The sequence below is a fragment of the Ursus americanus genome, chromosome 24 (assembly GCF_024610735.1).
Source record: "Ursus americanus isolate L20-20 chromosome 24, mUrsAme1.1.p, whole genome shotgun sequence".
In the NCBI taxonomy this organism is placed as follows: domain Eukaryota; kingdom Metazoa; phylum Chordata; class Mammalia; order Carnivora; family Ursidae; genus Ursus; species Ursus americanus.
Window position 1 is genome coordinate 44,322,238 of NC_142150.1, and position 17,018 is coordinate 44,339,255.

At 54.0% G+C, this 17,018-nt stretch overlaps 1 protein-coding gene across 4 annotated transcripts in view; it reads left to right on the forward strand.

Moving 5' to 3' along the window:
• Positions 1-17,018, forward strand: part of PPFIA1 (PPFI scaffold protein A1) — an 85,676-nt gene that overhangs the window by 50,836 nt on the left and 17,822 nt on the right. For all 4 annotated transcript variants that reach the window (XM_045775463.2, XM_087855100.1, XM_045775461.2 and 1 more), the window contains 6 exons: positions 938-1,073; positions 3,724-3,947; positions 6,038-6,269; positions 11,250-11,401; positions 12,254-12,426; positions 12,683-12,776. In XM_045775463.2, the coding sequence (XP_045631419.1) occupies positions 938-1,073; positions 3,724-3,947; positions 6,038-6,269; positions 11,250-11,401; positions 12,254-12,426; positions 12,683-12,776 (1,011 nt within the window). The remainder of the gene's footprint in view (positions 1-937; positions 1,074-3,723; positions 3,948-6,037; positions 6,270-11,249; positions 11,402-12,253; positions 12,427-12,682; positions 12,777-17,018) is intronic.

The following is a 17,018-nucleotide window of genomic DNA, read 5'->3' on the forward strand; positions in this document are numbered from 1 at the left end:
GGGGTCCCCTCTTGAATTGACCTTAATCAGATGAGTGGGTTCTGTCTCTCAGGACCTTAAGGATTTCTGACAACGAAGGCAGCCATTCTTCTTTCCCAGAGAGCAAGGAGCCACTGGACTCCGTGCCATGGTTGAGGTGCTGGGGGAGCCCATGGCTGAGGCTGGGCGGGCGGGCTGGCAGCCGCCGCGCTCCTTCCCCTTTGCTGACCGATTCCTGTCTGAGCCTTTGCTGAGGAGAGCCACTCACGGCCCACTTCAGCATTTCCGTCCTGGGTGCCCAGGGCTCCATCTGCCTTCCCTTGGGACTTCTCCCGCCGAGGCTGTCGGTTGTCTGTCAGTCAGACTGTACACAGGTCTGTGCTTTTGACCTGGAAACACCAAGTGTGCTGCCAAACCCAGTTCATGTAAGCTGCGAGCTTGGGTTTAGAAGCTTCTGCCGCCGGTGCCCCTGGGGCGCCTGTTAGTGGCAGGTGGCGGATCCCTGTGGCCGATGGGCCTCACACCATGGGCCTTGGCACAAGTGGGACAATGGCAGTTGAAGGCCCACGTGAGGGGTCGGTGTGCTTCCTGGTCATTTGAGGGGAAGGGGGCACAGAAATGTAGGACAGAAAGCCTGGGGGCAGGTTCTGAGCTGGAGAGCACATCCGTCCTCTGGCTCCAGGCAGTCGGGCCATGGCGCACTCACCTGCCTGTGTGGGGCATCTGCCCTGCTTTTCCTGGGTGTCCAGGTGTTGCACCTGCTGGGGCAGGGACACTCTCCACAGGGCGTAGGCAGCGGGCTGTTACGGGGGCAAGGGGAACAGATGCTCTCCTTGGAGGCCTTTTTCCGTGAAATCGTTTTCCAAGCTGACAGGTTCTGGCTTGGCTGACAAAGCTCACAGTTCACTTTTCTTCCAGTAACGACCTTTTCTTTTTTTTTTTTTTTTCCATGTTTCAGCCGACCGCACTTGGGCAGTGTCCCTGACTTCCGGTTCCCTGTGGCAGACGGTCCCACAGACTCCTACAGCAGCAGTGCGGTGTTACGGCGCCCCCAGAAGGGCCGTCTGGCCGCTCTGCGAGATGAGCCTTCCAAGGCAAGGGCCGCCGTCCCCAGCGGGCTCTTGGATCCCCCCACCTCCACGAAAGTTACCTATCTTGTCCTCTGACTTTGAGGCTGCTCTGGAGTTACACTGCCGATAGGTCACTTTTTCTCTCTCTCCTTCCCTCTTCTTTTTGCTGGCTAAGAATCTACTTTTAGGGCTTGCTTTCTTTTTGAAGAGTAGAAATGGGGATAAAGCATGACCTATGGTTAAAGACGGCACAGTGCTAATTAGTACAGTTTTGAAATATTAAGAGTAAACACGAGTATTCGTCCTTAAGCAAAAAGAATTCACGTTTATAAGTTCACGTACATTCATACTTTGGTCAGCAGCATGTGTCTTTATAGCCGTGTCTGCATTTTGAGTGCCCACGCTCATTGAACGAGTTTGGGCCAGGCATCACGGAGACGTGGGGCTGCAGCAGTGAGTAAGGACAGACAAGAGGCTGAGCCCTCTGCAGGCACAGTGTAGTGAGGAGAGGCCAGTCAATGGAAAGGCACATACGGTACATCTCTCAGTTGTCTGCTGCTGTTTAACAAATTGCTGCGAAGCTTAGTGGCTTAGAATGAACGCTTAGTAGTTCCCGGTGTCTGTGAACGTAGGAGGGCTTAGCAGAGTGCCTCTGGCTCAGGATCTCCTGAGGTCGCGCTGCCGGAAGGTCCACCTGGGACTGGCAGGTGCGCTTCCAGCTCCCTTGCCTGGCTGTGGCGGGGGGCCTCAGTTCTTCACCCCATGACCTCTCCACGGGCCACTTGGTTGTCCTCACAGCATGGCAGCCAGCTTCCCCCAGAACTCATGCTGAGAGAGAGCAGGGAGAGGGCCCCAGACCCTCCTCTGCCCTAGTCTTGGAAGCTGCCGCCTTCCCTCCACTGCATCCAGCTTGTTAGAGGAGGCGTGAGTCCTGCCGACCCACGGGGTTGGAGTGAAGAGTTGCCCTTCATCTCTCAAAGCAAGGAGGTGTTAAAGAACCCGTAGACGTGTTTTTAAACCACTACGGTGTCAGATGGTAGTACGTCGGATAAGGACATCGGGTACCCCAATTCGTGGAATGGGGAGGGGAATAAGAATGTTAAATGGAGTGGCCAGGGAGGTGTCACCAGCAGACGTTTGAGCAAAGACCTGAAGGAGGGGAGAGAAGTAGCCATGTGGGTGTATCACAAGGTCGTGCCAACAAGAGGTGCGGACGGATCAGATCTGGAGCATGAGGGAAAGCAACAGGCAGGGGGCTCCGGTGGGGGGGGGTGCTGAGCAGCAGAGGACGGAAGTCTGTCTCCTGAGGTGAGCAGGGTCATGGAGGCTAGTGCAGGGCCTCGGCCCAGCACATAGGTCGGCAGGCCCATCAGACACCCAACGGGACATGTTGGGTGAGCGGTTGGTTACTGCAGCCTGGGCCTGAGGAGGCCTTGACTGGACAGAAAGATTGAAGCCAGGACACACTGGTGGCATCTAGAGGCACGGGCAAGATAAAGTCATCAAGTGGGTGCCTGTGGATTGACCCAAGGTCCGAGGTTGGAGCTCCGGGTGCTCCCCAGTGCAGAGGCCGGGGGGTGGGGTGGTGAGGGAACCGGCAGAGAAGGAGCAGTGACGGCGAGGCAGGAGGCACCCAGTGCGCAAGGTACTCGGGGGAGGGGGGGAGAGCGCCAGGCCCAGTCCCACCGCTGGGCCGGGCAGGGTGAGGTCAAGGACGGTGGTGCACTAGTAGCATGCGACTCGCTGGCGAGCGGGGACCGATTCTGGCGGAGCCCGCTTGCGACATGCTCCCGAGTCTGGGAGGAGAGAATGTGCAGACTGAATAGGGGCAGCGTTCTGGAGAGCCTGCACTCTGGGTGGGGGCAGAGACGCAGAGGCTGCTGGAAGGAGTCCTGGGGTAAAAGCTGAGTGCTTTCTGTTTTGTTAGTTTGGAGGAAGAAGGGAGAAAACATTTTTAGGCTGATGTGAATGAACTGGTAGAAAGTTGATTATCCAGAGAGAGGGATCAGAATGATGTCCTTGAGTACGCCAAGGGCCGGGCCCTGTGCCTGCAGGTGGGGCTGTCCCCGGGGCTTGAGGGCCGAGCAGAGGCACTGTGTGCCGTGGGTCCCATGTGCTGTGCCTGTGAGCACCCCCCTTGCTGGGACGGGAGTGTTTGGGCTCAGCACGGGGGCACCTCTGCCACCCGAGGACAGGTGCCGCGTCCTCGCCGCTCAGCCTCTGGAAGGGAGGTCGGGAAACTCCGGCAGCTCCAGGTCCCCTGCGTGGGGACACCAGTGAGATGTCAGGGCCACTGAGGCGCACCCAGCCTCCGTGGATTTCATGGGTTTTTTACTTCCCGTGAGGGTGGCTGACTGGCACCGAGGTATTGTTTTAATTTTCAGATTTTGTTTCTGAGGTGGTCGTCCCGCCGTGTGAATGACGTCACAGAAATGCATCCACTGTAGGCGAGAGCCTCGCAGGCACTCTAGGCAATAGGCCACCCCCCTCGCCCTGCACCCGAAATACTGCTTGTTGCCCCACAGATGTCAGCAGCTTGGAAGCGCAGCCCGTCCCCGTTTCTTTGGGGCTCCCGTTTGGAAACTTCTAAACTTTCTGATAGTTGTCTTTGAAGTTTCTGTAACTGCTACTGTTTCTTTCTGTCTTTGCTGAGACTCCCTTTTCTTATATATAGGTGCAGACTTTGAATGAACAGGACTGGGAGCGTGCCCAGCAAGCTAGTGTGCTGGCAAACGTGGCCCAGGCATTTGAGAGTGATGTTGACGTGTCTGATGGTGAAGACGACAGGGACACTCTCTTCAGTTCGGCTGCTCTCCTGTCCCCCAGTGGGCAGGCCGATGCCCAGACGCTGGCCATGATGCTTCAGGAACAGCTGGACGCCATCAACAAAGAGATCAGGTACACCGCACCGCGGAGACGTATGTCTGGGGAGTGGTATTGCACCCAGGAAAGTCTGGAACAAATACCGTGAACGCTTTCTATGTGTCCCATAATAACAAAACTTCTTCCATTCTATTTTAAGAATTAAGTTTTGAGATTGCCCTTGATTATAACATTCAGTTAAACAGGGCATTCTCTCCAGGGTCATGGTATTGGCATGTTTGTGTAAGATCTGGGCGAAGAGCGGAAGGTGTTCGGTCCCTTCCCCGAAAAGCTGACAGAGCTGGAGAGGACCGCAGGGGCACCCGGTATGTGTCTGCAGTGCTCCTCCGTGCCAGGTGGGGCTCCAGACTCGCCCAGGGTGGCAAGAGCTGAGGATGGATTGGGGTGCTGTCCCTAATCCGCCATGTGGAGGGAAGATGTGTGCAGCGGGGCACCGCAGAGTGGGGGGAAGTGGACTGGCCTGGCGCACTTGTGGATAAGAAGAAGCCGGGGTCTTTCGTGGGGCAGAAGACAGGGTGACTTAGATATGTCAGAGCTCAGTGCAAGCAAGTGGAAGGTGAAGCGTGCGGCCGCAGGTGGGGGGGGGCTGCTTCTCCACCCCCTTCTAGCTGGAGTGTCCCCTAACTCTGCACCCCGTGTGGGCGAAGTGCCGAGGTGGCGTCTGCCCGCCGCTCGCGCATTCCCAGCCCGGAGACGGCCAGCTTGTGTCCTTCAGCTGCCCAAACGGAAAAGCCAAGCTTGGATTCCGGGGTTGGCAGATTCCCACTCATGCTTGCGTTTTGCTATGTTAAATGAACATCATATGTCAAAATTTGTCCATGGTAGAGCAGTGAGAGGTCAGAGGATGTAGATCTTTCAGTCTCTTCACTATTTCAAAGGGCTTTTTTTTAGAAATGCTCTTACCAGTTATAGTACTGACTTTACAAAGCACTGGGCCCACGGGGAAGAGGATCCAGAGACTCCCCCCATGGTGATGGAGGCTGGTGGGAGAGGGGTAGTGGTGTGCCCAGGGGGCCAAGGGTGGCTCTGTGTGTCCTGCAGCCACGTGCTAGTGACCCTGCAGTGGCCCCAGGGTAGCGTTCCTGCCCAGATTTTGTTCTCATAAAGTCAGCACGAGCAGACACACTTGTTCCTGCCCACAGGGAGCAGGAGATAGAGACAGAAACGTTAGTGGGAGAAAGAGGGAAGAGCTGCAGGCTTTGAAGCGGGAAGGACTTCTGCAGGCTCCATGCTGACTGCCTCAGCACTGAAGCCTTTCCCCGTCCGCCTGGGAAGTGAGAAGTGAGTGTAGTGCAGGGCCAGGTAAAAGTGATCTTTCTTCATGTGAGTTGACCGGATACCAGTGGTCAAGTCTGTCCACCGACTTCTTATCCGTAACAAAACACACTTTCAGAGAATGTAAGTAGAACCTGTGATTGGGAAGGTTACTACGTGGGTTCTGTCTGTTGATGATAGAATAATATTCACGTAGTCATATATTGAAACTGCTGTTTACTGACACATTATACATTAGGGGAGAAGCGTGTTCACCTTCAATTCCAAATTAGCAGAGAATGGTTGATGTGAATCCAGAAACTCAGAGGAGGCTGGTCAAAAATTCCTTCAAATAAGACTTTTGTTTGAATTCAGCCTTAAAAAAAAATCAACTCAACCTTTTCATGTAATCTAGACACCTAAGTGTTTGGGAACTCCCAATTGCTTCATGGATCGGTTCTTCAGTTATGTCAGAGTTCCTGATTTCCAGTTGAAGCATTTGGTCGATAAGCATGCATGTTTGCCCTGAGAATTGTAAGGGTCACGTAGGCCCATTATGCAGGAAGCGAGTTGCCAGCAGGCCCCCATCAGGATTTCAGTGCGCGTAAGTCCAGTCAGACACGAGTGACGGGAAGCAACTTTGCAGGCCTCAGTGGAAGATTTACTTCGTGGGGTTCTAAAACTGAGTGTACGAAGAAGGCAAAGTGGAACCTGTTTGCTGAAGTATCAGTGGAGCGACTGTTACTGGGGTCTCCTGATCCTAGTACGGTCGAAGCAAGCACAGATGTGTTGGGCAGATGCATTCATCTGTTTGCTGGGGAAGCAAGGCTGACTGTTTGCTTCTGTTCCAGGCTGATACAAGAAGAGAAGGAGAGCACGGAGCAGCGGGCGGAGGAGATCGAGAGCCGAGTGGGCAGCGGCAGCTTAGATAGCCCGGGTCGATTCCGATCGGTGGGCGCCGCCCCCCAGCACCCCACGTCCACGCTCACAGGCCCGTCCCCTCCACACAGCGGGCGCTCCACCCCAAGAAGGGGCCCGCACAGCCCCGCCAGGGAGGTGGACAGACTGGGGGTCATGACTCTAGTGAGTATTTACCTCTTCTGCCTACTGCGCCCCCCACCCCAGCCCCTGAGTTCAGTCTCAGACTCGACAGATATGGTTTGGTTTGGTTTCTTACCCAGAAGGAAATAAGGTTCATTTGTTATGCTCAGAGGTTCAAGATATTTTAAACCAGCTAGCATTTAATCACTCGGCAATAGCACAGGGACAAATTGATTATAGTGTTTGGATGACTGGTTTAGCACATCATCATAAACCCATCAGAGTTTTTATTTGTGTTATTTTGGACAACATGGGCCTGTGCCAGGCACAGCAGCTCCAAGGGGAATATTCTTGTCTTCTAGGAATAGATGGTTTCACAGAAGTAAACGCAGAAAGTCTTCGTAGCATGTAGAAAGCAGACAGGGGGAGTCACTGCTGTCCTCCTTTGCATTAGAGATGCCTGCCTGGAGGGTACAGGATATGCAGTCAAATAAAACTTACATTGGTTTTCTCCACGATGCGCTCGACCGCATTCTTGACACCAGCTCTGTGTGCGAGGCCAGGATGGCACCAGCGTGAGCCACATGCCTGCGTGGCTTCCTGGGGAGGCACAGGGCCATCTTTGCTCACCAGGGTCTGGAAACACAGTGATAGTGTGACTGTCATTTTCGATGATGAGTGTGCAGCGCTAAAGAATGTTTTATAACTTTCCTGTGTATGTAGCTTAGGTTTTATGAGCACACTGCCTCTTTCCCTCATAAAATCATGTTCACAGCGTTCTGCTTTTCAGCTGCACTTCCGTTAGTCTCTCTTCTGTCCGTTTTTATTTTTAGCTGCATTGTTAGCCAGCGTGTAATTAAATCAGCTGTGAATCATTGTGGTGGCATCTGAAGGGGTAACGAGTCCATTTTGTGGTATTTTGACACACTGTTTTTATAATTCACATCATTAGCTAATTAGGTAATATTTTAAATTCTTCGACGGTTTCATTTGTGGTTTTGTGCTTCCTTTCGGAGAATTTTAAGAGTAGTTACAAAAAATAGTTACGTTTATTTTTTCCCCTGTTTTTGTGATTCTGAACGCTGGCTGACAGTGTCTCTGCTTCCGTGGCTGGTCTTGATTTCCTGTCTCATCCTTGGTTTGGTTGGTCCCTGTGAACGCAGATCTCAGGCTCCCGGCCCCAGCCGGTGTTTTGCTCGTCCAGCCCCCTGCCGTAACACCCCCCACCGCATGCTCAGGTGTGTGTGGTCTGTCGTGGCTCGATAGTGTGGTTTCTCCTCCATCGTCATGTCTCGTTACATCGTGCGGTTTTTCTTCCCCCCGATAGAGGTCCATTGTAATTAGCGTGTTACTGTGTAATAGGTGTGGGTAAAGGCATGGTACAGGGGAGTCAGGAGTGTTTTTTACTCAGAACTGCGTAGGAGATACGTAATTCGGAAACGAAGTGTTTCTTATATAAAGAAATAAGGCCCTAAGCATAGAATTAATGGAAGCCTGACACCAGTGGCATACGTTCTGGTTTTGATGTGTATTCAACTAGAAGTGTCGTCAGCCTACCGAGCTATGCACTTCCTGCCTTCGTAGACTGTCTCTCCCGTCAGATACTGGGTCACAGAAGGGAGAGGTGCTGCCTGCTGTTGCACGGCGGTCATTCTTACAGACCCGCACGGGGCCCCTGCTCTAAACGATGCATGTATGTGTGAGAAGTGTGAAATCCGTTCTAGGTGAGGGTTTTACGTTAGCGTCCCGCAGGTCATTCCCCAGAGCGGGTTTGCTGGCTGCTCGAGGAGGTGCAGGGACTCTGCATCGTGAGACTGATGTTGTAAACGTGCAACGTGGCTTTCAGTAAGGGAGACAGACTCAAGAAGAGTTTGGAACAGACAGCTCTTGGGTCCCTGTGTTACACAAAATGCCGTATTTTAATTAGGTGTGGTGTTATCATGGAATTTATCTCCCCGAGTAATAAGTTACAGCGTTTTTCTAGTAAATCTCAAATAACCTATTATATTTAAATTTGTGGTGAAAAAAAGTTCTATTTGCAGTTACGTTGTTTCTAAGTCTTATCTCACTTATATCTGTCCTACTACTGTTTTTTAAATATATTTGTTCTGGTCCTTGAATTTTTAACTTCAGAGTGTGCAGTAAATCTGATTTCTCTTCGTTTCTTTGCATGCCTCTATCAGCCTAGTGATTTAAGGAAACATCGTAGAAAGGTAAAGTTTTTAGTAGTTGAACATCCCTCTGTTTGCGACACGTGGAAGAGGGCCCCTCACTCCCCAGGCGTGCGCCCTAGCTGTGTGTCAGCATGCAGCACGCGCGTCCGGGGAAGTGCAGGGCCCACGGCACTCCAGTGTGGCAGTCGCCCCCAGATCACTGCCACGGACGGGGGGTGGGGGTCGCGCCTTTCTCTCACGTGTGTCTGCTGCTCGCTGCGTACTTGGTTATACCAGACGTAATAGTTTGATTTTTGAAGATTTTTATTTACTTAGAGAACACGAGCAGGGGGAGTGGCAGGCAGAGGGAGAAGCAGACTCCCCGCTGAGCAGGGAGCCCAACGCCAGGCTCGATGCAGGACCCTGGGATCATGACCTGAGCCGAAGGCAGATGCTTAACCGACTGAGCCAGCCAGGTGCCCCTGACATAATAATAGTTTTCAAAAAGAGAAATTATTGAAGTAGAGCCATAGATTTTAGACTTGGGCACAACCAGCTTTGGTAATCATGCCAGCAGCATTCAGTGAGCCCCTGCTGTGTATGCCAGGCGCTGCACTGCGTGCTTTAGAGCCTGTCACCCTCACACACGTCCCTGTGAGGCACAGGTTAGTGTCGTGACCCCATTTCCCAGGTGCGGAGACTGGGGCCGAGAGGCCAGGCGCCAGGCCTGAGACTGCGGTGCAGTACGGGTTTGTCCTCTCGCCACCTGGGCTCGGGTCTTCTCCTCCCTACAGATGACCACAGATCGGGGCTCCTCATTTTCAGACGAAGTACAGCGCATCAGGGAAACGATCCCTTGACCAGAGTGTCTCCTCATAACTGTCATGCTTTGCTCCCTGGGCCATGTGCACCCCCACCCCCGACCCGCCCAGCCGTGTGCAGACAGGGCGGCGCCTCTGCTAGGTCGGGGGCTCAGTACTGGGAGCCGGGTGGCTGCCAGGGGAGCCCCCCTCCGCTGCGCAGACCGGTGTGACCATTTAGTGAAACTCCTGCGTTCAAGCGCCAGCTCTGTCATGGACTGTTTTGTGCCCCGGGTGTGCTCTTCACCCTCTTGGTGCCCTGGTTTGCTCCCCTGTTATGTGAGGACAGTGACAGAGTCCTGCTCCTCAGGTGGGCCGCAGATTATGCCTGTGCGAACACAGTCCGCAGAGGCCGGGCGCCCACACCGGCAGCCGGGCCCAGCAGCGTCTGAGTCTGCCGGCTGGCTTTGCAGTTTGCGTGGGAGCCAGACTTTCTCAGTGAAAGAAGGGGCGTGCTGCTGAGCCCCCAGGCAGGACGACTGCTCCTGCTGCTTGCGGTCACTTGAGCTCACTGCTTCTTGGAGGGCCTTGTTCTGAGGTTTTGGGGGATGAAGTGAGGTGCACGTGCAGAGTGCCGGGTCGGCACAGACAGGGCCAGCATGTGCCGTGCACCGTGCCCTCCCGCTCCCCCCCTCGTGGTTGGCGCGTGCTGGGCTGACGTCCAGCTCTCGTGGAGCCTCCTGTTCTAGTTGAGTCCGCAGCAGCCTGTAGGCACGAGTGCGGTGGACCCCAGTGCGGGGTGGGGTGCACTTCCCCCGGGAGCGCAGAGGGAGGGCAGGCAGGCCCGGCTGGGGCTTGGGGTGTGGCCCGGGCTGTGGCGCAGGGCGGGCCTGCACTCGGAACTGTGTCTCTGCCGACCTCGTCAGCGCAGCCCCGAGTGCCGTGCCCCCATCCTGTTCTTTTTTGTTTGTTTTTTGCAGATCATTGCTTTAACCTGGATTTGAAATCTCTCCTTGTTATTGAAATCTGTGTTAAGTTTTCTGTTGATGCTTTCTAACCAGTTAAGATAGCCTTTGTTGTCTGATGGCTGTGATGGGAAGTCAGGAAAGAACGCAGGACTTGTCCCGCTCTTGGTTATGGTTTGTCTTCCCTGAAGTCCGCTCGCTGGGTGCTGACGCGCATGGGTGTCCCCGAGCCGCTGTGCGGCCACAGAGGTCCTGTTACAAAGCACCACAGGCTGCCCCAGTCTCGCAGTTCGTACAGGGGTTTGCCACGCGTGTCTCGTGAGACCCGGCCCTGCCCTGGGCAGCCACCACGCCCAGATCTGTAAGTGAGCCCTGCCGGGAGCCTGCGGCCCACCCTCCTGCCCGAGGCTGCAGAGATGCAGCACAGAAGGAAGCACGGGGACTCTGGAGGGGGTCATCTTGTCGGATGGCAGCCTAGGGTCACTTCGTGCGCACCTCTAGGCTGTCTCTAGGCTGCACATACGTCCTCAGGTTGTAACATCGCTGAGAGACATGGTCCACACACGGGTGGAGGGTGGGTGCCTGTTCACTTTGAACCTGACCTTAGGGACACCAAAGTTTGCATCATTACTAGAAATGATGGATTATGGGACAGGCTATTTCCTTTCCCCCCAAAACAAGAAGATCTGGACAGTTTTGCACGAGAGGGTTCTGTGTCACCAGTGCTCGTGTGAATGGCATCGGGATAAACACATTCCCCCCTCAGCACTCTTGTCAGGGAGAGCGCGTGCCAGCCGTGGCGTATAGTGACGGGATTCGGGGCCTGGCTCCGGTCTCTGCCATCCCCTTCGCTGGCTGTCCTCGTGGTGATGCAGAGTTTTGGGGAGGGCGAGCCGCAGGCTGCATGGAGTCTCAGGGAGAGGAGGGCCCCGGGGCCTGCGGGGTGCCCTACACACACATGCGGGACCACCCCGTAGCACGGGCCTCGGCTGATACCAGGCTTTTGTGCGCCCCTAGGTTTTCAAATACAGTTATGGCTGCACTCTAAAGCCTATGTTCTGTGGCGGTGTCTTGCTAACTGGTCTCACCCTGTCTCCCCCGCAGCTGCCGGCTTCCCGGGAAGAGGTACGAGATGACAAGGCAACGATAAAATGTGAAACGTCCCCCCCTTCCTCCCCAAGATCCCTCCGCTTAGACAGGCTGCACAAAGGAGCACTGCACACAGTCAGCCACGAGGACATCAGGGACGTCAGAAAGTAAGGCGTGCTCGGTGCTGGTCACCCCGCAGGAAACACTCTTGGGTGTTAGTTTGCAGTTTTAAGAAATGTTTGCTCTTTTTTGGGGGAGAAAAAAAGGTCAGAACGATGATTTTAAAGAAATACCAGTGAATTAAGAGGAGTTGACATAAACAATGCTGTTGGGACGCCCGCGGGAGCTCGGGGAGCAGGAGACGCGTGGCTGTTTGCACAGAAGTCAGTTTGGAAAGAGGGGAGCTGAATGGTGTCAGCACTTTTAGGACGACGTCCTTTCTTCAGAGTCTGCACACTGACTGTGGAGAACTTTCTGTTCCTGATGGAGCCTGTGCCAGTGCACGGCGCGTGCCTGACGGTTCCTTCTGCGGCGGTGCTCTGTGCCCTTTGTGCCGTCGAGAGCCCGCACCGTCCTCACCCCCGGGCCACTCCGGTAGCCACTCAGTTGCTCGTGCACCCCATTCCAAACTAGCACCGGTTGTGTTTCTGTCCCGCGCCAGGCGGTGCTTGGCACGCACCTCTGTGCAGCGGCTCTGCCACCAGCTCCCCTGCTCCCCCTGCTCCCCCCTTAACTGGCTCCCGGGAAGGGACTGCTCAGGGAGCTGCGCAGGGCGCCTCGACCACCTGTGGCTTGGCATCACAGCCTCCCAGGGGAGGAGAGGGTGTCAGCCGCCCCGGGGCAGTCCTCCCGGGCGTGTAGATGGGAGCCTGTGCTTGTCGCACACTTGGTGAAGGCGACACCTCAGGTGTTGGCCGGGAAGTCTGAAGGGGTATTAAAAGTGCCAAGCATTCTCGGTCGTGTGAGTGGGATGGTGTGCTGCGCTGAGCACTTGTTAAAGATCCTCTCCTGTCCCCAAGCTCCACAGGCTCGCAGGACGGCCCCGTGAGCAACCCCAGCAGCAGTAATAGTAGCCAGGACTCGCTGCATAAAGCCCCCAAGAAGAAGGGCATCAAGTCCTCCATTGGCCGGTTGTTCGGCAAGAAAGAGAAGGGCCGTCCCGGCCACGCTGGCAAGGAGCCCACAGGACCAGGTTGGTGTCCCGTTCATGCCTGCTATGGCCTGGGCACTCCACACAGCACCTGTTGCGGGAGCTGGCTGTCGCATGGCGTGCGCTTGCGGGCTCGGGCCCCGACGGCGTGGATGCTTCCGCGGGCCAGCCCCCTGGTCAGAAGCGCCCTCGGGACTGCTGGCGCTCTGCCTGCGCACACGCTTCCCCCGGTCGGGAGGAGCCCGTGGGTGGCCGTGTCGGTTTGTGTCGGTATGTCAGTCCCTCTGCCTCCCCACAGCTGCTACTTCAGAGACAGAGAACTCCTCTCAGGACGCCCTGGGACTCAGCAAATTAGGAGGACAGGCTGAAAAAAATCGTAAACTTCAAAAAAAGTAAGTATTTTTTTATTTGTCATCTCGCTGAGCAACTTTGAGCTGCGGCTGATTTTTAACTGATGGTTATTTATTAAATGTACTGTGCAGCTGTGTGTATTGTGTCCCGAAAGATGCTTCTAAGGCCTTGACTAAACGGCGCTTCCTGGAGCTCGTGGAGCATTTGTGAGGTTTTGAAAGGACTCACGTGGATTCCCGGCCCTCGGGAACTGTCTGAGCGCGTGTCGTGGTTTGCACTTGGGGCTCGGCCTTGCAGCGCCTCGCTTGGCACCCCAGCCCCGGCTCAGGGCGGTCTTGGGGCTCCAGGAGAGCCGTGCAGTAACTCTCCTGCGCTTTCTCCTCTGTACGTGGGAGCGAGGGGAGCACGTACCCCACGCACGTCTGTGTCTACGTAAGTGTACGCGAGGTACTGTCAACATGAGACGCACGGAACTGCGCGTGCGACTACCGCCGCTGTGCCGGCTCGGCCACCAGCATTCAGAATTTGCTGTTCGTACCAGTCATCTGTCAGGAAATCCTCACTGTGTGGTCCTTCTTTCCTTCCGCAGGAGAGTCTGAATTTTTATCTTAGACTCTCAGTTTTGTAGTCTATTTATTACATGTCAGTTCTCAATTGTCTTGATTCTGGAAACGAGGTAACAGTAGGGACAGTTTCCTGCCGAGGAGCTCCGGCGTCGTGGTGCCGCAGGAGAGGGCGCGAAGGCACAGCGTTGGCACATTTCTCTGCGACTTTCCCATCCAGAGCAGGTTGTGTGTGGGCTCCCCGTGTCCCAAAGCAGAGTTACGTGGATGAACTGGACAGGTTGGGACCATATCTCCACGATCTGACAACTGAGAAACAAAGCTGACACTCCTCAGCGGGACAGGCGGTGTGTAGTCTAGCGGGGAGGAGCGGGACGTGAGCCCAGGGAGGCAGATGGGGCCGATGGGAGGAGGCAGGACTCGGTGGGCTCCGAGATAAACCCAACAATGGGAAAGGCATCTGGCCGCCCTCAGGTGCCCTGAGAGCCAGCGCTGGTCTGGACCGAACCTGGGCCGCATGGTCCCACTTGAGCCCACGGGACCCTCTCCGCTAGCAGCTGGCTCCCCTTCAGCCCCTTGGAGTTGCCAGTTGGTTCTCTTTGATGAAATGTGCCTCATTTTAGTTTTCTTTTCAGAAGTCATAACAATGATCTTGACCGGTACTGTGGATTTGATTTCAGGTGAAATGCTTTTATTTCTGTTGTTGCTCACGGTATCATAGGAATACTCAGTCTTTCAGTTCTCTGGGAATGGAAATTTGTAGAAACCACATAACAGGGTTCTGATCTGAATGTTGCTATCTTTGAACTGTATAAAAATGTTTTAAAATAACTTGGGTAGTTGCCATTTGGCTGTGTGAAATTTAATATTGAAACTAGGCATTTTGCTCCTGGAACCGTGCTAGGAAAATTCTGTTCCTTAGATTTTGCTGATGTGTTTTATTTCACGTCCTTCTACTTTCTGCAATGAAAACAGTAAGATTTGTAGCAGTGCCCTCTGGCTCTCCCACCCCACTACTCCCAGAAATGTGTATTTCACGTAGGATCAAAAGGAGCATAGATTGGCCAAACGTTGCCTCTGTCTCCTGCATTTATTTTGTCACTCTCAGGAGCTATGCTTAAGTACTTGGCCGTGTGAGGATAGCCTTTGTTGAGTTATTTGCCCCAGCATGTGATTCAATTTCACACTGTGTGCCTGTGTGTAGGTTTCTCTGGAGCTGAGGTGTTCAAATTGATGGATTTGGTTCTGTGTTACCATAGCTGTAACTGAGTATCTAAGAGTGCGTCATTGTCCGTACTCCATTGTCATGCATGGCAAGTTCTAGAATGTACAGTTGATGCTTGAACAGCACAGGTCTGAATTGTGCAGGTCCACTTATGTGCAGACTTTTTGTAAATACAGTATGGCCCTGTAGATGTCTTTTCTTTATCATTTTCTTAGTAAACTTTTTCTTTGGGTTAGTTTATTAAAGAATGCAGCTTATAGTACATGTAATACATAAAATGTGTGTTAACTGTTTATGTTATTGGCAAAGCTTCTGGTCAGCAGTAGGCTACGAGTAGTTAAGTTTTTAGGGACTCAGAAGGTATCCTCGCATTTTCGAGAGCGGTGCTCCGGGTGGCAGAGCCATTTGCGTGAGGAACAGCCCCGTACGCCTGCGTCCGACGCGCCGTAGTGGGCAAGGTGCCGGCTCGGAGAGACGAGGCAAGACGCCTGTTGTCATACAGTATTTAATGATCAAAGGCTCACACTCTTCTTGTTAGAAAAGGCGACTTTACTGTCATGTTTATGTCCTAACTCTAAAAATGCGTATCATCTGTCCCAGGTCACGTGACTTCTCTCCTACGTGCGCCTGTTCCCTGTAGAATTGAGCAGATTTCTAAATGTCTTTCTCCTGCAACTCTCATTGCAAGGCTGGGGTGCGTTCCACTTCAGTTTACTGTTAGAGCAGATGTTTGCAAAATCAGGTGTGGGTCTAAAATTTGGTACTAAGGGAAATCAGGTCGCAGCTAAGTCACCCCGCACCACATGGCCTGATGGATCCGTGGCGGTCGTAGTGCTCATCTGTCGTCCTCTGCAGAGGGGACAGCCCCTTCGGCTGGGCTTGCGGGCTGTGAACCGAGGAGGACGCAGCCATAGGGGGAAATGCAGCGTCCAAAAGCGGAGGCAGGAAGTAAATGACAGCAGAAGGCAGATGAGTCTCCTCACTCGTCCAGCAGCCTGGCTGGCAGCTCAGGTTCTTCAGCACGGAGGTGCAGAGGTGCGCTGGACACGCCAGAGGCCCAGCACCTCCGGGGTCGTGTTTGAGGCCCTGGAACTCACGGCAGAGGAGGGTTGTTTTCTGGAAAGTTGACCTGTACACGAATATCTCATTTCCCTCCGGTAAACTGTTACCTGTCATGCTTATTTTTGTGGTTGTAGTACAGAAGGAGAAAACTGGATGGTTCTGTCGCATATTAGAGTGACCCTGTGGGTAAATGGGCAAGTTCATAACTTTCTGCACAGCAGCTTAATTTACACGAGTCACGAATGAAGGAGATTGGCTCTGTGCAGTAGGCCTTTCTCAGTGGCCAGCGAAAGGAACATAGTTCCTAGATCCGCCGGAGAAGGGGTGTGTGCTTGTTCACATGTAAGGGACAGACAGGGCGGGAGCAGAGCTGGCCTGAGCGTCCTGGGCGTGCCCTCCCGGTCAGCACAGGGTCCAGGTGCTCTGTGTCGTCCTCTTGCAGGTGGGAGGTCTGCTTCATGGGACGGGGAGCAGTCACCCCTGCGAGAAGGAAAGAATACAAGTGTTCCCGCCTGGGTCCGGTAGGTGCACTGATAGGGGAGGCAGTCGAGTGCAGGCAGAGGCCTGGCCCAGCCACCCGGCAGATGCCCCACCTGCCTGCTGGCTCCTGCGTCCCTTTGCTGCATGGCCCTGTCTCCACTGTGTCATCTCAGTCTCTGCAGGACCATGGGCCTGAGCTCAAAACCCACAAGCACATCCACACTAGAAAAGGCTTTTCATGCACAAATGGCCGCTGCCAGGAGGAAGGTGCTGGTAAAGTCAGAATCACACATGCCAGCCTCCAGGGCATGGGATTAATGGACTGCTTTTAACCCTGTAGTCCTTGTTTACAATGACTATTCCAGATTTTTTTTTTTCCGAAGCAGGCTCCACATCCAATGTGGGGCTTGAACTCACGACCGTGAGGTCAAGAGTTGCACGCTCTACCGACTGAGCTATCCAGGTGCTTCTGAATATCTATGTCATATTAAAAGACAAAGTGTGGCAGAGTGGCCCGGGTTTGGTCACTGTTCAGTGCACCTTGAGAGTGCAGGGCATCTGAAAGGCCTCCTGGCCTGGGGCAGAGCCCCTCCTCGGCTGGGCCGCGCTGTTTAGGACTTGGCTCCTGACCACGCTTCTGCAGCTCTGGTCTTTCCCCGGCCCATCGGCCAAGGAATTACTTGTATTGTTCTTAGGGCTCACTTGGCTTGCAAGAGTAAGTAAATATTCGAGTAAAATATAGCCACCGTCTTTGAGAATTTGTCCTTAGGACACGGAAATCAGCATTTGATAGAGCACGTTGATTCATTGCCTCCGCCTGCTCCAGGCAGTACTGGGGCCCTGTGGCAGGATGACCACAACCCTGGGGGACTCCGTTTCTTTTTCATTTATGAATAGCTTTGCTTATTTTAATGAGAAAAGTTTGCCCTTTTTTTTCCCCCTCAAGCTATTTA